Source organism: Trifolium pratense, linkage group LG2 (assembly GCF_020283565.1).
Source record: "Trifolium pratense cultivar HEN17-A07 linkage group LG2, ARS_RC_1.1, whole genome shotgun sequence".
Lineage (NCBI taxonomy): Eukaryota > Viridiplantae > Streptophyta > Magnoliopsida > Fabales > Fabaceae > Trifolium > Trifolium pratense.
The window spans coordinates 34,628,109-34,649,239 of NC_060060.1; the positions used below are offsets into that span (position 1 = coordinate 34,628,109).

Consider the following 21,131-nt stretch of genomic DNA (forward strand, 5'->3'; position numbering starts at 1 on the left):
CTTGGGATGGACAACCTTAACAAACATGAAAAAAAATACTTTGACTACTTGCATATACTCTTTGCTCATCATATAGATATTTGTTGGATATTCCACGTAAACAATATTTCATTCTATTTGCAAATATATTTTAATAAAATATATTAATGTTTTTTGACAGGAAAATATCAATGTTATAATAAAATATGATATGATTGAGTTTTTTTCTCAATTATGGTGGTTAGAAATTCCATACTTAAAATGAATAAGTGAGATGACCGAATTTCGAACTTCGGCCCGTACTTAGAAATAATTTTTTTTGTTAAAAGAATTTTTTAGAAATGGTTAGAAAAAATGGTAAGTAGAAGAGGGGGTGGGGTTTGTAAAAAGAAGAGAGGGGGGTGGGTTTAGGGTAATAATTAATGAAAAGGAGTTAGAGGTGGTGGTGGTGGGATGAATGAATGGATGGATGGGGGGTCACAGTCACACACACACACCGTCCATATCCATAGTCATAACTCATAGTGGAGGCAAGAGAGAGAGAGAGAGAGAATAGTCGTGTGTGTTAGTGAAAGCGAAATAAGAGAATTTTTGAACAAAGCGACGTCGTATCGTACGTGGAGTGTTTGTGTTGTGTGTCTGAGAGAGAACAGCTAAGCCAGCTGTGTATGGGTTTGGGCTTGGGTGTGAGTGAGTGTGTGATCTTCATATTCCTCCTATATTTCCTGCCTCATTCTATTCGTCGTCGTCATCATCATCATCATCATCACGTTTTAATTTTCGATGAAAACTATGCTCTTAATTCATCTAAGACTCTATAGTAGTAGAGTAGTTCAATTGATAAAAAAATGATAAATAGAAATTATCTGATCTCAACAACTCATTATTCATTCATGGCTCCCAATCCGTCGATTTCTTCTTCTTCTTCTTCGTTGAATGTCAAGAACCAGACTCCTTCTTCCTCTCAAGATATTCTAATCCGCGAAACTCTCCGTATCAGTGCCGAATTAGCCTCCACACCTCTCCTCCTCGATACCACCACGCCTCCTCCTCCTCCTCCTCTCCAATCCACTTTGAAATTCATTTGTTGCGAGGAACTCGATGGCCGTCGATGGAAGTACGTCGCCGAGACCGATTCATCAGGCAAATTCAAGAATAATTCATTTCGCTCTCTCAGCTTGCAAACCCCTAAGCCCCCTATTGATGTATGTATGTTCATTCATTCTTGTTTGTTTTGTTACATTCATTCCTATTTTCTTCTCTTCTGTTTGTTTGATTGTTTCTAAACGCAGGAATTGATGTCGTTCATTAGATCCTATGTGGTTCCCGAAGGTTTCCCTGACAGTGTCACTCCTTCCTATGTCCCCTACATGACTTGGAGGGCTCTCAAGGTAAACTAACTCATCTTCTTAATTTTCACTCCCAACAATTCATTCATTATTTACTTACTACTTTACTCTATGGTTTTTAATAATAATAATAATAATTGCTTTTTGTTTCAGCACTTTTTTGGTGGAGCAATGGGCGTTTTCACCACTCATACACTTTTGAGTTCAGTTGGTGTCAATAGAAATACCGCTGCTCCAGGGGCTGTTGCAATCAACTGGATTCTCAAGGTAATTCTTTGCTCACAACTTGCATCAAACTTCTGCTTCCTGTGTGACTCAAATGAATCAATCTCATTGCATATCAATGAATTTCTCATTGTCTTTTATACCTTTAATATTCAACTCAATAATAATATATATATGTAGGATGGAGCTGGTCGTGTCGGAAAGATGCTTTTTGCTCGCCAAGGAAAAAAATTTGATTATGATCTCAAACAGGTACTCATATACTTGCTGCTTGCTCTGCTCAATTTCATAATACAAATCAGAGCTATCCCACAATCTGCTGTCTGAAAGTTATTGTGTTGCAGTTGCGGTTTGCCGGTGATCTTCTAATGGAGTTGGGTGCCGGGGTGGAACTGGCAACTGCTGCAATGCCACATCTATTTCTTCCGTTGGCTTGCGCTGCTAATGTACTCAAGGTTTGATATTTTTTTAGTTTGTTTTGTCAGGATGACTGATTCATTTTCATGTCACTTTTCTACAGTCTAATTAGTTTATTTATGCTCTTAGAATGTTGCTGCTGTAACATCAACATCAACTAGGACACCAATTTACAAAGCCTTTGCTAAAGGAGAAAACATTGGGGATGTCACTGCTAAAGGAGAATGTGTTGGCAATATTGCAGACCTGGTATGTTTATGAACTTCAACAATAAATAACTGTTGAATGTGCTGTTGCTAAATTTTGGTGCCATCTGCTCAGGAACCCTTTGTTTCAGTTTTTTTCATTAAAATATAGCACTATTACCATTGAAATTTTTTAGTATTTTGAAGCTTTAAAAAAAATTAGAATTTCAAAAAATCAGTTTTTTATTATTTCGAGAAGCTACTTTGAGTAGCTTAAGTTATAACTACCTTTTAAAATAAGTGTTTTTTTATAATTGCAATCCGAAACTTTTTTTTTGGTGTTAATCCTCCGGTTTCTAGGGGAAGGGACCTAGTAAACCGGAGTTTGGTGGTAAGGCAAGTAAAACATGGCCAGAAATTGCTCCACTCATATAATCCAAATTTTTGCTTTACACAAAATAAAATTCTCAAAACAAATCCTAAAAACAATCATTTTTTTTAATGTTTAAACAAACAGGTCCTATTGTAAAAAAAAAAGGTCCTATTTCTGGCTAACGACTAACTGGAAAACGAGTAGAGATCCTCTACATGTCTCCTGAGAAATGGAGAACTCTACTACTACTATGTTTACAGTGTTTTAAAGTCCCAATGCGTGTCACCGGTTTTAGAAATGCATGCTTTTTAAAGGTTTTCGGTGTATAAACTTTTTATACACCCAAAACCATAAATATGGAGATCACCCCTGGCAAACCTGGTTAATCAGGCTGAGGCTTTTCTTTGCTCACCTACTACATGTTTGTGTGTGCACCTATTTTATTTTGGATGTAATCTGTACTGCATGCTGTGAACACCAAGACTTTTGAAGTAATTACTATGTTTTGATTATTTAATGTTACAAAAGGAAAATGTACAAAAATAATTGCCTAAAATCTAGCTGATTAGTTTTTCCTAATTGATGTATGACGGCAGGGGAAGCGGGGTTTCATATGCCAAAATTATGTTTTCTTAGGTGGGGATTAAGGATAGAAGATTGTCGGATTGCAAATCTTTGGTATTTATTTTAAGACAAGAACAACTTGTTGGCAAGAAGTCCGGGCCACTAGTATTGTTTTCCTCTTTGAGCAGTGCCTGTAAAATTTAGAAGGAAGAAACTAGCATTTGCTTATTATCTTGGTTTCCTGGGGAACAAATGCGGGGTGGGTTTGGTTTTGCTCGTGCATTACACAGCCACAAAAGCAATTTTACTGCATAAAATCATTGAAAATGCGTCCTTTCAAGAAATAATTGCAATTAGTTAATTTTCACTTGTTCCGCTGTTTTAACACAATTAAGAAATAAGAATACAATCCCAATCTTGGAAAGATTGATACTTATTATTTCTATTGAATCCATTCATTAGAACTGGGCATTCAAATTAGACAAACTGTCACCTCAATATAGAAAACCGAAGCCCAACTTCAGCTTATGAACAGAGACCAGAAAATTACTAAATTAGCCCTGGTTCTGAATGTATAAAGTCATAAAAAAGTAGCATCCAATTAAACCTATAAAATTGTTAATGATGTAATGTAAGGTATAGCCAATTGAGCATTATAAACAGCTTCCAATATCGATATTATAGCATAACATAGTATACCATTAAAAAAAAATGATATTTAAGCCCGTGCTTTCTATATGATAGTGGTTTTTATTTTTATTTTGAATAGTTTTAGAATTTGGTATGCGTGGTAACCTTGAATTTTGTTTTTTTGGCCTCTTTTGATGAAATCAAGTAATGAATCTCTTTTGCAATTTGCAGTTAGGTACTGGTTTGAGCATAATGATTGCCAAAAGGAATCCGTCTCTTGTCACCACCTTTTCCCTTCTTTCATGTGGATATATCCTTAGCTCTTATAAAGAGGTTTGATTTTGTATTTCTAATGATGATGCGTATGTAGCTGTACATCCAATCTGGTGGTTTTGTCACTAATGCTTATTGTATTAATAGGTAAAATCTGTGGTTTTGCACACACTTAACTCTGCAAGATTCAGTGTGGCAGTAGAGTCCTTCCTCAAGACAGGTATCATAACACTGCTGTAGTTGAACTAGCATCCCAAAACAATTAAGAGAGAGATAGAGAGAAACATATTGGCTGTGTATCTTTTTGACACCATCAAAGAGTCAATCTGTGCCATTCTTGTTGAGCAATCTATTCTCATTTGCATAGTCATTTTAATGTCTGCAAGCACTAGAGCTCTTCGATATACTATTCCGCCATTTTCTTCATTCATATTTTAACTGAATTAATCCATTTCAGGCCAAGTTCCCACTCTGCGAGAGGGCAATTTGAACGAGGACATATTCAGTTTTCCATGGAAAGATAGGCCTGTTGTCCTTGGTATATCAATCACCGAAATAATTATACTTGTCTACTCCAGCAATTTTGCCTGAATAATTAAAACTGAAATTTTCTTTTTAATTGACTGTAGGATCAAGAATCAAGGACGCATTCCAAGACCCCAGTACATATGTTGCCATAGAGCCCCTGTTTGATGTATGTCCTTTACTGAGCAAAATAAATTTTAACTGTCCCAAATATTTATCACTTTGATTGACATTTTTGTATGATACATTCTTATATTCTTTTAAATTGATTGCAGAAGGAGAGGTATATTGTGACATATAATCCTACAAAATCGAAGGTCCATGCTGTGCTCAAGGATCAGGCGAAGTCAGACGACATTCTAAAAGCAGCATTCCATGTGAGATAAATGGCTGTCTTGCAACTTTATAGCACTGTTAGGGCGTTCTTATTTTGAAAATTACTTCAAATATAAATAACCTTATTTTTCAGGCTCATGTGCTCTCGAGTTTTATAAAATCGTTGAATGAAAGTAAGGTTTCATCTTGGAAGCAAAGGGAGGATCTTAATTCAAATGTAATGCTCACAGTTACTGATCTCGAGGCGTGTATTGCTGATTCTTGCAAAGTTGTCACGAATGCTTACTGGCTTTTCAAGAATAAAGCCCACGAACAGGTAATGGAGCAAGACTAACATGTTTGTTCTGATAATATTATATGTCCACACTGCAGTATTTGTGGACCTGGCTTTGAATAAGTCTTATTCTTTACCAATCAATGATATTACATGGCATGAATTGTTGTTTTACTGTAGTAGTACTACAATAAGAACCATTGTTGGTAATGTGAAAATAAGCACAAGGGCATTGCGAAAAAGAACAAAATTTGAAGAAGCTTTGGCATTCAAAATCATAGATAAGCTCTATTTGATTGGGTGGGGAGTATAAATTGTTTAACGGATGAAACCTGAAAGGGTCACAGATGGAGGCAAGAACGGATCTGGAACGTGAAAGAAACTGGTATTTGAGTGAGGAATTTGTAGTGGCCTGACTTTTTCCATCTTTTATTATGTTTAATTCTAAAACTAAATCTCAGCCATTGAATTTGTTAACTGCCACATGTCACTAAGATATCAAGAAAACTGGCGAGTAGTGATGTGATGTCCATTGTAGACTATTTGAACCCAACCTGAAGGAGTAGGACCACTAGGAAGTAGTGTAAAATATGAGATTTAGGAAAAGATAATACAGTGAAATGATCTAGGCATTTGTGAGAGAATTATTGGGGCCAGGGTGGTGGAGACCATTGAATATTTGCAGTTGTAAATGTAATACTTAGGAGAGAGTAGTAGTAGAATGCTAGGGCTGAAGGGTGCAAATGATAACCTATGCAAAAGTTGAAGCACAGACAAGGTGGCTTCTAGGCAAAGGGGCATTTGGATGAACCAAATTCGCATTAGAACCAGAAAGTTCCTGAGCTTGTGTAGATACAAATGTGTAGTTGAGGAGAGTTTAAAAGAACTGTTCAGTACTACCTATAACAAGAAACCTCTTTATGTGAGCCCACATCTTTTTAACTCCAAAGTAAGTGTGCTTGACTGGGAGCAGTTCTAGGATGGGTGACCTTGCGAGAAGTTGTGCGAATGAGAATACACTAGAAAATCTTCAACTGGTTTGGGGGGTCCATTGTGGAAATTATCTTGGCATTTTTGGAGAGAATTGTGGCCTTAAGACCAGGAGTTGCAGATCCTGAAAGATTTGCAATGCTGTAATCATGGTTTTCCTATTCTTCCTAGTAAAATACCAGATTCTTATCCTATCTCCACATTCTGGTCCATGAGATTTTTCTCCATTTGTTTGTCCATCCGTTGGCTTTTTACGTGATGCCCTACTCAGGCGAGTATACCTTGGGCGGGCGCGGCATTGGTTTGGGAAAATTCCCTATCAATGATAAATAGTTTTTTTATTGTATTTTTTTTTAGAGCAGGGTATAGAATTGGCTTATGCCCCCATCTTCATTTGGGAGTTTATTGTTGTAGTTGCAATGAAGGTAGTTAGTTATAAGAGATTGCAACTTTGTTATTTGGTTCTGCATTTAAGTTACCGATCATATTGTAAATTGTAAAAAATGAACAGGCATAGTCATGCTCATATTTTCTGTTACTGTGTATATCTATTTAATCATTCAAAATGCCTGGTATATACACATAAATGATAGATCAATTTACTTGCAGGGTTGGACAATGTCAGAATCACTTCTAAATCCTGGGCGAGCTAGGCTGTGTCAAGTTGATAATAGATGATATTAACAAACTTCAGATGGCTGCTGTTGGAGTCGCAATTTCCACTGTGTAATGAGGAGTCGCAATCCTCAAGTTGAGTCATGCTATCTTTGACCCTCAAAATGCCAAATGAACTTTCATCTGGATGCATGCATACATAATTTTAAGCAGGATTAGTTGTATGATTGAGTTGTTAGCATGGCATGTTACCACATACATGCCAATGTGATTGCTCTGTTGTTCTGTTGCTCTGTTGTTTCTATATTCTTTTTTCTTCTTAGTTCTATTTGCAGTGCATTAAGTTATTTAGTTTCAATTTTGCAAGATTTTAAGGTTGAGTTCGTAAACTTGTTCATATATAAACGATAAAAGATCAGAGTAATACTCAATGATTTGTGCTTGTAGTTTTAATTGGGCAACAAGTTTTATTAAAGCCATGTCCAAAGTGCGTTCTTACAATTCTCCAAAAAGATTATGTTCTTACTAATTTACATTTTCAAGGAAAGGTATATAAGAGTTTGTAAAGTTTTTTTTTGAAGAAACCAAATAAGAGTTCGTAAAGTTAATTTTAGAGAGCTTCAATTTTATAAACTTGTTTTAATCTTTCTCTACTTTTATGTTATTTTGATCAAAACTTAAATTGAAAATCTATATGCGCAAATTCCCCTACATAAATAACACTCGTTCCACATTGCACTAAGTATTTTATTTTACTTTTTGTCTGTGCTCTTATATATATTCATCTCAAATAATTTATCATTTGAAAATGTTAAAGAGTGAGCATTCACTTCTCAGTTGTAGCTACCCCCTTCGTAACATTTTATAAGGAAAAAAAAAAAACCACATTTTCGCTTATAGTGTTACAGGAGTATATATAGATCTATTACTCATCAGTCATCAATGAGTTGATACCCTACTCTTCTAATGGTTGCTATTCTGTTTTTTTTTTTTTTTTTTGTGTGTGTCTGTTCTGTTGAATCTATTCTAAAATTTGGTACTACAATATGTCTGTCGTACTACATTTATAGTAGACTTTTGAAAATTTGTCTTTTAAAATGTCATTTCATTGTCAATATTTGCCCCTATTAAATATGGCTCAGAAGTTTTCTACCAAAAAAAAGAAAAATGGCTCAGAAGTCACTACTGTATGAAAAAAAAAAGTCTAGAAGATCGTGTTTTCAAATTTATTAGGTCTCTTTAATGTGTCGTGGGTAGTAATTGTGAATTGTGGTAAGTGAATGATTTCTGCACTAGTACTACTTCCTTCGTGGTAATTTTTTTTTATTCATAGTATAATTTTGATGTACTAGATCTCTAGTCCCTCTTATCACAATTATAAGCAAAAAAAATATTTTTTAGATTAATTGAAAAAATAATGTATTCAGTTTATATTATTGACCAAATATATTACTTTTTCAATGAACCTAAAAAGTAATTTTTTGCTTATAATTGTGTCCGGAGGAAATATTTATTAAGACTTTGTTTGATAAAAAATAGTGAATAACCGATGATTTAGTTTATACAGCAGCAAATAATTTATAGCTGATGACTGATAGCTTATAATTAATAAGCTAATTGAAGTGTTTAATAAAATTAGCGGTTCAACTAGCTGATAAATATAAAATGACATTCTTTGTTTTTTTTAAGGAAAAATGACATTCTTAATGTATATCAAATTTATGACAAAGTCTAACTCGGCCTAGCCTATCTTGCCTCTACCGCCGAGTCTTCAGGAAAGATAAGGAAGTGACACATGCATATGCATGGTAGTTCGAACATGATTGACTGCATTTATGATATTTCAACTTAACTTGCGAGACTGTCAAGAATTACAAATGAAAGAGGCCGTATTGGTAGTTATTGTATTGTCATGCTATCATCTTAATTTTTTTGGTTTATAATAAGTTGGAGATCGAACTCAGAACCTATAATGTATTATCCGAATTCTCACCACTAGACCAAACCTAGTGACTTGTTATCCTCTTAATTTTGTTTAGTCTTATTTTTATTACCCTGAGGTTTTCATTACCTTTTATAAATAAATCATAGTACAATGAGATAGATAGGTATAAATAAAATTCGACTAAAAACTTGTTTCTATTGAAAAATTGAATTTAAGTTCTCTCATATAATTTATTTTTTGATAAATATTAATCACAATACTTTTTTTTGCAGGAGCAAAAAAAGTACAAAAATAGTAAGCCTTATACTATGAGCAATAACTATGATATTGATTGCCACAACTGCTAAAAATTAAATAAAAATACATTGTTTATAATTTTAATGATATTTTTTATTTGCAAACTAATTGATGACAATAACCACCAAAAACTCATACAGGCAAGTGAGTTAACTATAAAGCTTCGAGTTTGAAGATAAAATATAGTACTATTTCTAAATGTTGTGTTAAGTTTGATTAATGCATTTTTTAATATGTGTGTAACAATTTAAATGTCGGTCATTTTGAAACAAACGAAGTATACTTTTTGAATATTGATGGGCATTTCTCTCTAATCTATTTCAACTTGTTACATCAACACCGGAGAATAATTTTTAAAATGGATCATTTTTTTTTTTTGGAGAAATCTCGGTCGGACTCAAATCCAAATAACTATAAAAAGATATCGATCTCAATATTATAATGTTCAAAAAGGGAAACTCAACATTATCAGTTAAATTAGATTTCATTGATATGTTTGTTTTAGACACTATGTTAGTCGAAAGACTTAAAAGTAGTCTATAAGTGTTATCTCGAATTTTTGACCAGCGTAAACAATAAGCTGATCAGGTCATAAGGAAAATGTTCAAATCTTTAACTCCAGATAATGTTTTTTGGTGAACACTAATGTTACATATGCATCAAAACGGCTTAGCTTTAATTATGCAAGGCTGACACAAGCAGGCACACATGTTTGAACATGGAATTCCAGGAATAAGGACAAAATCCAACACTTATCTGCTTTCTCTTCATCTTATATCTTAAATTTCCAAAAGATCATACTATAATTTTTGGCTGAAATATAGCATATCATATAGGAGTATGTACTTTTTTGAAAAATAGCATATAATAAAGACTATAATGTATACATTAATTATTTAATGCATTTAAAATGTAAATTTTTATTTATATTAACAACTAGCTAGAGGTATTATGATATATATTTTTCACTAATCAATACTATAAAACTGATAACATGCAAACCAAATTTCAAACACCAACTAAAAGAAATATTCACATTTAATTTCCAACGCACCTCAAATATATAAAAGAATATATTGATCAATAATTCAATTGGTTTGAGGTAAAAGTCAGGAAAGTTGAAGGTTCTGACTATTTCAAAGAAGTAATAATATATTATTTTTATTTTGTCTAAAAAATTTGAATCAATTCTTTTATGCGTTTACTATCCCTTGTACTTATTTCCACATTGGATTTATTGCCATAAAGATATATCCATTTCCATACATAGATATCTACTTATGCATATCTCGACATTGTTCCAATTTCTCTGAATATTGATGTCTATATTATACTAAGTAATTAAGCAGGAAAAACATTTTGAAATAAATGAGAAACAGGGTTGAAAAATGAATGATGTCAGAATGAAGCTCTTAATTATATTATGATACATAGATAATATACCTATAGCATGATGAACCAAATTAAATGAGAAACTATAGTATATGATGAAAGAGAGAAAGCAAGATAGAAAAAAAAGGCTATTTCTCAATTCTAATAGTAATAGTAATACAAACAAATCGACCTCAGACATATCTAGTCCATGATATATATCCAGACATGCATGTTAAGCCTAATTGAGTAGAGAGAGAGAGAGATACACTCATCATACACCACTACTCAACTCAACTCAAGTACACATAATATTAATTAATTAATATGCAAATGCAATATTCCTAAACTAAATTAATTACCACATCAAGTACACAGAAGACAGATACATACATGAATGTTAATTATTTAGAAATGCAAGCAAGAAAATTTGGTGGTAATTAACTAACAAACAACAATAATATTAAGGAGTTGGGAGATGATTAGCAGTAGTAGTATGTTGATCTTGTAATTGCTTTTTGGCGAGATTGTGTTTATTGTTATGCATCCAAACCTTGAGCACTCTTCTTTTGACTCCAATCTCTTGGCAGAACTGTTGCACTAGAGATTCCTCTTGCTTCTGAAATTTCCACCCAACTTTCTCAGCAAAGTTGAACATTTTGTCCTTCTGTTCCTGTGTGAACTTTGTTCTGAACCTTTTCTTCATCACCACCTGCTGCTGCTGCTGATGATGAGTTGGTGGTCTACCCGCCTGATCTTCTTGTTCATCAGATTCAGAAGGTATGTTGTAGTTGAATGGCATAATGATGTGGCCATGTCCATGTGGGGGTGGTGGTACAGCTCTAGAAGGAAGAATGTTGTTGTTGTTGTTGTTACCTGTGGTGGCTGCTGATGCAGTATTATTAGGAGGAGTAGGGTGGTGGTGGTGGTGGTGGTAGCCAAGATCAGGAAGAGGTAACATGAATTTCCTCATGCTGTGGTGGTGCTGCTGCCTGTTGAAGTTGAAGTTAAAGGCGGATGAAGAGTTATGGTGGTGGTGGTAGCTGTCTTCCTCAGTACTATCACCTTCAACCTCTTTTCTGTGGAAGTTTCTGTGGCAATGACAGGCAGAGCAGTTGAGTGCCTCAATGGTACCTTGTTCACCACTTGGCATGAACTCACCACAACCATCTGTGGCATTCCCTCCCATTGCAGCTGCATGGTTTTTAAGACATTCTCTGTACCTCACAACTGATGATGATGATTTCTTGTAGGAAGAGTGATCATGATCTAATTCCACACCACTGACAGCAGCTTGCATAGAGGTGGTGGTGGTGGTAGTGCCATTAATTGAAGGGTTTTGAGGTACTACTGCCACTGGTACTGCTGCTGCAGTTGAGGAAGATGATATTATAATATTACCGTGATTATGGTTGTGGTGTAGTGTAGGAGGATGGTCATGAACATGATGATGATGGTGATGAAGCATGTGATGTTGAGCATGTCCATTAGAACTAACATCACCACCATAATTATTAGTGTTGTTTATTATTGGGATTGGGATATCCCCATCTTGGCTGCTGGAAAGTTCCATTCTTTGGACACTGGATGGATGGATGGATGGATGATGAGTGTTTTCTTGTTTGGAGACCAAAAAACAAAGAACAAGAACACACAAAAGTGCCAAAATTATAATAATTAAGTGTCAACCTCTGCCTGCTGCCTCCCTCTTCAAATTCATTCAAATCATGATCATTTTGTTGGAAGGAAGAAGGAAACTTTAATTACCTGACCTGACCAGTTGGGAACATTAATTAATTAATTAGGAAATTACAAGAATTGCAATGAAAAGAGGTAGTAGTACATTAATTAATATATATGATGAATCACAAACTCTAATTCTAGTTAATTAGCCTTAAAAGGTGTCACCTGGGTGGGTGGGTGTGGACAAGCTATAGCAGGGCAATATGAGTGAGAGAAGTAGTGATTAATTAATTAGTAGGAATAACATATGGTGATGATGATGATGAGAAGACAACTTTTTAAGCTATCACATAAGACACTTTCCCACCCTGGGTCTTATATTTGCTAATCTCTCTCTCTCTCTCTCTTCAAAAGGAGAAGAGACAAAGTGTGTGTGTGAGTAAAAGAAAGAAAGAAAGAAAGATAAAGTGATGAGATAGATAAATAGTGAGTATAGGTTTAAGTGAGAAGATATAATGAAAACAGATTATAGAAATAAACCTTTATATATATTGTAGTAGTCAGCCACAAATTGAGATGAAAGGGAGAAGAAAGGAAAACATGAAACACTGTCTAGTATATAATGATCTATTTGGGTGCCTTAAAACAAAGAGATATAGTAGTAGTAGAAGTAGAAAACATTAATAGAGAGAGTAACTAGGGTAATTGAGTTGGAAGGAAATAAAGACAAGAGATAAGGTTTTGGTAGTGAGTGAGTGAAGCACTAAGCAAGAGCTTATAGCTAGCTTATAGAGGTGAGAGTGAGGTGTTGTGTTGGGACAAAAAAAGGAGAAAGGAAAAAAAAGCAGATTTTAACAGACAAAGGTGTGTGTGTGAGAGAGATTAGAGACTCAAAAGAAAAAAAGTAAGTCCCTTGCTTTGCCTTGCTTTGCTTGCACTATCAGGAATCGAGTTTACGCCATATAGTTAGTGTTTGTGTGTGTGTGAGAGAGAGAGAGAGCTGTACTGTGTGTGTGTCAGATAGTGGTGAGGACAAAACATGACTGCCACACACACAAACATTGAGAGAAAGAGTGTAAATAAAACCTTACTGTATTTATTTTCTCAAACACAAATTATTACTTAATGTTCTTCAAACATACTAATCCTCATCAACTTCTTCCTTTTATACATTCAACTTTAATTAGTTATGATCAAATCATCCACGCATCTAATATTTGATGAATTAGTCTCGACCTTTTCCCTTAATTGGAACAAACTTTCTACTCACATCACAACTATTACAATTGACAAGTGCGTGCACTAATTAAGTTTCTCAGGCTCACTACATAATGGAACAGAGCGAAATAAAATAAATTCAATCAAGTAGGACGGAATGAAACATAAATTCGATTTCATTGTTTGGACATTTTATGAAGATGTTGTATTCCATCTCATACATCCCAAATTGAATTGAAGGAGAAGAAAAATGAGAGAAAAATATGGAATAAGATGGAATGAATATCATTGTATAATCACTCCATTCTACTTATTTTTAAAGAATCCAAACAACGAAACCCCACTTTACCACTATATACCACTTCATTTCATCTCATCCCATCAATCCAAACAAATTAAGCCTTATATCGTTGGACTGCTTAATTAAGTTAAATATTATGCTAAAAAACTAGTATACTTCAAGTGAACACAACTATCCACCACCCTCAATTTTATTGACACCTAATCTATGTTTGGTATCACGATGGGTGTATAACAATCACGGTGATCTACCGTGATTTTACAGAAGCTACCCTCATCTTAGTTCTGTCATACTAACATGATATCAAACATACACCTAATTGTTTGCACTTAAACATCTCTACCGTCTCTCATCTCACATTGGGTCTTACACTTTTGCTTTTGTTTACTAAGCTATAAAAAAAAGTGCAGTTATGAGTACAAGCAAAGCTAGAAAAACTAAGTACAAGGCCGGTGACCGCAGCATTATTATCTCATCTTAATTATAAGAATTAAAGACATGTAACCTTCTAGAGTTGTTTTTTATTATTTACTTATTTAATGACAAAATATATATAAGAGTTGTTTTTTTTTCCAGGTTGAAGGGAACTTCATTATAGTACATTTTTAATATCTACACATGCATTTATCCGCGCAACTATATGAAAAGTATGTGCATTCGGGAAAATCCAATAAAATTGGACTAATTAAGAGAACATTAACATGACCTAACCAATCATATTTGATTAAATATTTAAATCGAAAGTTTGTGAAGTAGTAATTGAAGTTGATGGTGTTTTATTTTCCTTATTTATATCATGCATGAGGTTATTATAACTAAAACACAGTATATATATAGTTAGGAAATTAATGAGTGCTATATATTCACGCGCAATTAAATTCCTTTTTTGTTTTAGAGTAGTAGTATGTTTTTATGAGGCACTCCAATCTTTAACAAATTATTACTAGTATTGTTTCCTCTTTGCTTGTGGTGTTGTGTCAACAAATAGTTCCCTCAACATGTCAATGATGTTCCTTTGGAATACAAACAGCAATTCAATTGCATTCAGATTCATCACGTGTGTGAGAGAGAGAGAGAGAGAAACATATAGCTAGATAGAGACAACGACATGTTTTCATCTCTCTTTCAATGTTACAATTAAGCACCATAGCACTAGCTACTCCATTCCTAACAACATTATCATTCCACTTAATTACTATACTCTTTCATCCCTAATTATAAATATTCATTGTTGCAAATTTCACATATATTTGGAAAAACATTGTAATTAATGTCTTCATTTTATTTTCTATGTGATTGCGCCTTAGAATTGCTATCGGACATCCACCTTGTGCGCAAGGCTGTGGCGATGCTCGAGAAACCAATACTCACCCGCCTCACGGCCACTGTATATTGTGCACCTCGCAGGTGAGGGTGGCCAACCCAAATTTCACACTTTATAAACAATATTTCAAGACATACACAACAATCCACCACTTCGCCATCAAATTAATGATGAAGTCAATTAATTATCGACTTTCTTGTTGGTCTCTCCATCCTTAAATTACTTTTTAATAAAATTGATCAAGTCCAATCAATGTTTGGATCGTGATCTAGCTAGTAATGACTTGGTGAATAGATTCTCCGAATTGTCTTCCGAAGAAACTTTCTCAACCACAATTTCTTTCCAAAGTGCAAATGAGTGTCAATGTGCTTTACTCTTTCATATAGTGATTCCTAACTCCTCAATCGGATTGCACTTTGACTATCAAAATGTATCTTCACAAGCTTATCAAAAAAAAAAAAAAAAATGTATCTTCACAACTTCTTAAGTGATTCCTAACTCCCCAAAGGAGTAAAAGCTGATAAGTACTATATGTATATAGTAAAACACAGCAAATATAGCTTTTTGGATTTGGAAAATCGACATAACAACGTAGATGCTTTATAACATGATCATGTGAAGATTCAAAGCTAGAATTATGGTAATGTAATTGATTCATTACTCGCTTATTCTTTTCTTTTGGCAAGCAGACAAAAGAGAGGAATATTACACAAAGATTTTACAAGATGTTCCCGGTGAAAAGCTATAACTTTTGTCGCATCACATAAAAATTTTTCTTTTTTCTTTTAAGCAACATCACAAAAAAAATATTTTTTAAATTTATTTAATGATCGATGTATTTGATAAGATGATGTGTTGTGTTAAGTGATATAATTTGTCTACATTGATCTCACGTCACATGGAACTATAAATGTAAATTTCATGCTCATTAAAAATTTAAATTTTTATGTATTTAACTTGATACATCAACACCTCTAATAAAGCTTGTTGACAATTTAAGACAACAAATTGACAAACTCTTACTATTTGAAGGTGCAATGGTGGTTTTGTTGGAAAGTTAATTATTATGGGTCAACTAACCAGATTTGATCCTCATTATTATTAATTTGCATAGATTTGTATCGATGCTGTTTATTCTAATCATCATAATCAACCCTGCGTTCCTAATCCTAAGGTGCCTTGTCTTGGGAAACCAGTTGTTACCTTTATCGTGCCAATCATTCTCCATTAACGAATCAAATTACTTAAATTGGCTTTGTTTTTTCCGTTCCCATTTGGATCATTTGTTTTGGACATGCTTGCTTGCTTGTCATCATGAATGTACAAACTTATAATAATTCCTTTCCGTTTAAAGATAGAAACACATGTGTTTTAATATCAACATACACTAATGTTTACTCATTTGGAGGACTTTTTTTCTTACCACTTTCTCTTTTTTTCATACCCAAGCTTCAACTTGTTTGGGGGGTAGGGTTGCATGGATAGGAGCAAAATACAGAATAGGATTTAAACTTATTCAATTCATTTTGTTTTTTTTTTTTGTCAGGTAACCTAGTGACTAGAAATTCCACCCAAAAGGTGGATAAGTGGGGTGTCTGGAGTTCGAACTTCTACCGTTAAGCTCACGGGGACGGTTTTCTTTTTCTTCTATATTCGGATAATAATTCAAATCAAACTAAAAACTCCAATATTGTTTTAACGTAATTCAAAAAACCGATAATTTTAACTCGAACAAACTTGTTATATATAGTTGTTTTTTATAATTTATATATTTGTTTAATAGTATGATAAATTTAAGAGAAATGATCCCGGTGCTGGTCGGCGCAACGAATGTAGCTAGCTAGAGGCACAAATCTAGGGTGTTTGTAAAAAAGTTGTGGGGAAATTAAGGCTAAGAATAAGTAATTACTGGTAATTTGTTTGATAGAAATAGTGGTAAAGTAAGTAACTAGTGGACCTTTACTTTGGCAAGCACTCAACAATATATATCTGTGCAACACATGGAAATGCAGGTGCAATTGTTATCATTCTTGCTTGCTTGCTATGTTATCTTTCCGTGTCCTAAGAGGAAAGGATCATTTTACACTCTTTCAAAAGCTGCATGTGCAATTGTAGGAATGGGTTATTTGTTTGGTTCCTTAAGCTTCAATTTGTTCTATCTAGCTCAGAGAGAGAGAGAGAGAAATAACCAGTTTGTTTCTTTCCTTCCAATCTTAGACTAATAAGATGAGATGAGATGATCCCAAAACAAAACTGTCAGACTGGACTATCATTTCACCTTAGACTCAATACTATAAATCATCATCATTTGGTCCCTTTTTTTTTTTTATAATATATCAATATTTTTTATTTATTTTTATAATATATCAATATTTTGTCACTCTCTTTAATTTTTTTTTTTTAAATCATCATGTATCAATATTTTGGTCCCTCTTTATTTCCCCAATTGATATAGTAATTTAAAAACTCAAGCAAATTAAGCTCCAAGTATATGCAAGCAAAGCATGGAAATGAGGAGATAAAATAAAATAAAAAAGTGGGAGGGTATAGTTCCTTTCAAGGTCAGGCACGTCTCAATCATGTCCAAATAACTCATTGATTTGGATTCAGGGTGGGGTGGGCTATGCTTTCTGTCTCTTTTGGGACCCCTCTTCTTATCATAGAATCTGCATGTGTTTTCCTTTAATTTGTTTTTAATTAAAAACGATTCAAAAAAGCAATTGGGCTATAGCCGTTGGGAACATTCCCATTGCTTTTCATTTTTGTCTCAAGTAATAACTAATGTATGTAATAAAAACATCCAAAGGCCAATCACATGGCCAAAGGCATGAGATTCAAAGTAATTCCATCTCCAATAAAGAAATTGTTCTGGACTGGGCTCAAGCCCAATCACCAGGGAAATACTCTCTTGGACGAGCAAGCCTATTTGTGGAACAGCCAACAAAGACTTTGCTCTGATCAACGGTCATAATTTTCTTGCATATTGTAATGCCCGACCACCAGAATGATGAGCATTAACTGCTCATTATGATTTTCCAACCGTTTTCTGGCAGCCATTGATGGCACTAATGACCATTAACGGCCTTGGCCCGACAATGGGGACTATATATACTCAGGTACTCCACTCATATAGTGGAGTCAGGTACGTAATCTCTTACTCTGAAAACCCTTGTTTCGCACTCATACCGACTTGAGCGTCGGATCATCTGCATGTACATAACCCCTCCCATTCATCGGAACGGAAGCGGAGCACCACCGGCGAGGTCATCTCTAATCCAAGTATGATCAGAAATTATATTTGTGGGAAAAAAAAGGCAATACTTTCCCTTGTATATACGAATCTTAGTTGGTGTTATTTTAATTTGGCACACAAGTTTAACAACAAATTTTGACAATTAGAATGATTTGTTATTTTTTTGTTGAGTAAAAATTTGAATGGTTAACGCTATGAATAGATGTTGCTAAACAAGTAGTATTATACATTGATGTTTTTTACACATATTTTTCTTCAGATTAACTACCTGCCATGCCGGATCATACCAATAGCGGAAAATTTAATATGAATTTGATGTGGGGAAGAAGTGGGATAAAATTATGTTATGTCGATTTAATGATAAGCTCGAGTTGTGCATGATGGGTTAGTGACACTGACCATTTTGATTCAGTTGGGGGACCATAAATAAACATCTCAAACACAATAGTACTATAGCTACTTGAATATTGATCATTATTATTGTATCAATTATGCTAAATGAAGAAAACATGACAGTTTTATTTTATATCTATATTTGCATATATATATACTCTATATTTATATATGAACGAAGTCATATACTAGTTAGTTACACTCCATTTCCTTCCACACAGGCAAAGGCAAACTATAGTCACAAATGTATGAAGGTTAGTCATTAATGCCTCACTCGTCACTTGTCTGTCCTTTTTGCTTTCAATTTTATGCATTTCTTATTTAATCACCTACTACTTCCCATTAATTACCTAGGGCTCTTCACTCCATCGCTAGATTTTGTTTGTACTCACTTAATTTAATTTGTCACACACAAGACGCCATTATTTAAATTATCCCGTGTTGGGACACTAACATAAAATTTGGTCACTTTTGTAAGTGTGAGTAACTAAATTTATTTGTCTTCTCGCAAATTTAACACTAAAATTTAAATATTAAGAAGAAAAGATGGTTTTACAATTTTAAATAATATTATACCACCAAATTAATTAGATCGAGAGGAAGCTATCAACCTCCAATTTAATTTGAATTGAGCTCAAAATTGAGAACCCAAGTTAAGCTCATAAACCTAATTAAGTACGAATAAAAATCCGAGAACGTCACCAATATATATGCACCTCACACTTTGACTACACAATTAACAATCGATTTTGGCAAGGATAAAAACACCATTTTCATCCGTATAGATTCATGCATCTAATTAGCATGTGTTCTTAGAACACCATTACTATTAGTATTTCCTAAATTTTATTAATTAACATCTGCAATGCCTGCATCATGTCTGAATCTATATATCCTCCTATTTTCATGTATACTGTAAATTAAAGGACACTCTTCACGGTGCAGTTTTGCAGGTAATAACAATATATAGCCCAATTCCCCGTGAAACCCATCTCTACGAAAAAAGCTGCTGGCTACTAATTTAAAATGGAAAGAAAGTTACGGTGCAGCAAAAGTGAGCATGACATTATAGTATTAGTAGTGCTGGTATTGCCATATTCAGAAATCTCATGCAATCATTTACTTTAACTTAATATTCATATTCTACTGTACAGTACATATTATTATCTTACTTTCATAGTCTATTATATTAGTGCAAATTAGATATACTTTCCACACAAATGTCTATATTAATTTCTCGAATTAGATACACTATCAAAGAAGCACAATTTTGTGATGGAAATTAGAAAGAGAACAAAATTTCTTACTAATTGCAACGGAATTAAAGATTAAACATTGTATTTTTGGTCAAACTCAAAATGAGGAACATTAGTGACAGACTTTGTGACGAGTCAATCCGCCGCAAAATTGCCTCATATCAGCGGCGTCTCCGAGTTTTAGGAGGCTCTGTGCAAAATATAAAAGTGGCCCTTTAATAAAAATATAATTTTTTTAAAAAAAAATTGTTGATTTAAATTGCATATAATATAAAAAAAATCATTCTTGTAAACAAATAAATTATCAATATTAAATCAATTGCATTAAATTAAATGGAACAAGAAATACAAAATAATTATCTTTGTATATAACGTCAACAAGGAACATCCTAATTAATTTAAGATTAAATTTTATGCAAAAATTAAAATGAACTAGAACTATATTTACGAATATAGATAACTAATCTATTGATACTCATATGATATTTTATGAACATTAACAATATATAACTATTATTTTAGGACCTAAAAATTAATCTATTAATATACATCTGATATTTTATAGGTATAAATAATATATAAGTAACATTATAGGAACTCAAAATTTTGAGTTGAGGCCCTCAAAATTTTGAGACCCGATGCCGTCGCACACCCCGCACATGTGTGCGAGACGCATCTGCCTCATATAATCCGTAGCAAATTTGATGAAAGTAATTTTAGTCCGTCATATATTTTCCTAGGTACTTATTACTAATTTATTCTCATTTGGGGATAACTTTTTCCACATTTTTTTTTTCTGAAATTTTTTCCTTTTTCCAAGAATCTTTGATACTCGATAATAAAATTTAATAAACTTATAACGAACACACAGTAATACATTTTCCTATCATTTTTTCCCAATTAAGAATATAAAAATATAATTTGAAACAAACGCGCCTTTATCAACTATCAAGTGAAACCAACATTCATTGACGAAAGGCTAATACTTTAAAGATTAAATTTAATATATTTATTAAATTAATAATGGGTTAAATATATTTTTATTCCTATAAAATATGGTAACATTTTATGTTTAATCCTTATTTAATTATCACGCACTCAGTTTTGGTCTCTACTGTTAAATCAACGTTTAATTTTGAATAATTTTTTCGCAGATATGTTTATAGAACATCATAAAAAGCTCATCTAGAAAAAATGAGCTCAAAATTTGATTACCATAGGTCATGATTTTCTTTACTTTTATCTCGAACTTTTGCTGTTTAAAAAAATTCTAAAATTTAGTAAATAAATTTTATATGAAATTTTAAACGTGCCTATAAAGATTCAGTAAAAAAAATGCCTATAAAGAAATCATT

The 21,131-nt window shown here is 33.4% G+C and overlaps 2 protein-coding genes across 6 annotated transcripts; one reads left to right on the forward strand and one right to left on the reverse strand.

Moving 5' to 3' along the window:
* The first annotated feature begins 265 nt into the window (after nucleotides 1–265).
* Nucleotides 266–7,222, forward strand: LOC123910798 (protein root UVB sensitive 6). Of its 2 annotated transcripts, none has more exons than XM_045962042.1 (13): nucleotides 266–1,184; nucleotides 1,272–1,370; nucleotides 1,482–1,595; nucleotides 1,734–1,805; nucleotides 1,898–2,008; nucleotides 2,100–2,219; nucleotides 3,954–4,055; nucleotides 4,143–4,215; nucleotides 4,453–4,533; nucleotides 4,625–4,689; nucleotides 4,796–4,897; nucleotides 4,990–5,172; nucleotides 6,730–7,222. In XM_045962042.1, exons 1-13 carry the CDS (start codon nucleotides 828–830, stop codon nucleotides 6,796–6,798), a joined length of 1,548 nt encoding a protein of 515 aa, XP_045817998.1. In that variant the 5' UTR covers nucleotides 266–827; the 3' UTR covers nucleotides 6,799–7,222. The 2 variants fall into 2 exon arrangements, with proteins under 2 accessions (XP_045817998.1, XP_045817999.1); XM_045962043.1 differs by having other exon boundaries at nucleotides 432–1,184; nucleotides 1,292–1,370.
* Nucleotides 7,223–10,484: 3,262 nt separating this feature from the next.
* On the reverse strand, nucleotides 10,485–13,091 carry LOC123910799 (zinc-finger homeodomain protein 4). 4 transcript variants are annotated; one of them, XM_045962045.1, is made up of 2 exons: nucleotides 12,257–13,033; nucleotides 10,485–12,120 (listed from the first exon to the last, which is right to left on the reverse strand). In XM_045962045.1, the coding sequence occupies exon 2, from the start codon at nucleotides 11,919–11,921 to the stop codon at nucleotides 10,812–10,814; it is 1,110 nt and encodes a 369-aa protein (XP_045818001.1). In that variant the 5' UTR covers nucleotides 11,922–12,120; nucleotides 12,257–13,033; the 3' UTR covers nucleotides 10,485–10,811. The 4 variants fall into 4 exon arrangements, with proteins under 4 accessions (XP_045818001.1, XP_045818002.1, XP_045818000.1 ...); XM_045962046.1 differs by having other exon boundaries at nucleotides 10,487–12,115; nucleotides 12,257–13,091; XM_045962044.1 differs by having other exon boundaries at nucleotides 10,487–12,120; nucleotides 12,572–13,033.
* Nucleotides 13,092–21,131: the final 8,040 nt, after the last annotated feature.

Coding starts and splice junctions, on each gene's coding strand:
- LOC123910799 (XM_045962045.1), bottom strand. CDS start 11,921: ATGGAACTTTCCAGCAGCCAAGATGGGGATATCCCAATCCCAATAATA.
- LOC123910798 (XM_045962042.1), top strand. CDS start 828: ATGATAAATAGAAATTATCTGATCTCAACAACTCATTATTCATTCATG. Junction 1,806..1,897: donor TTGATTATGATCTCAAACAG/GTACTCATATAC, acceptor ATTGTGTTGCAG/TTGCGGTTTGCCGGTGATCT. Junction 4,056..4,142: donor TCCTTAGCTCTTATAAAGAG/GTTTGATTTTGT, acceptor TTGTATTAATAG/GTAAAATCTGTGGTTTTGCA.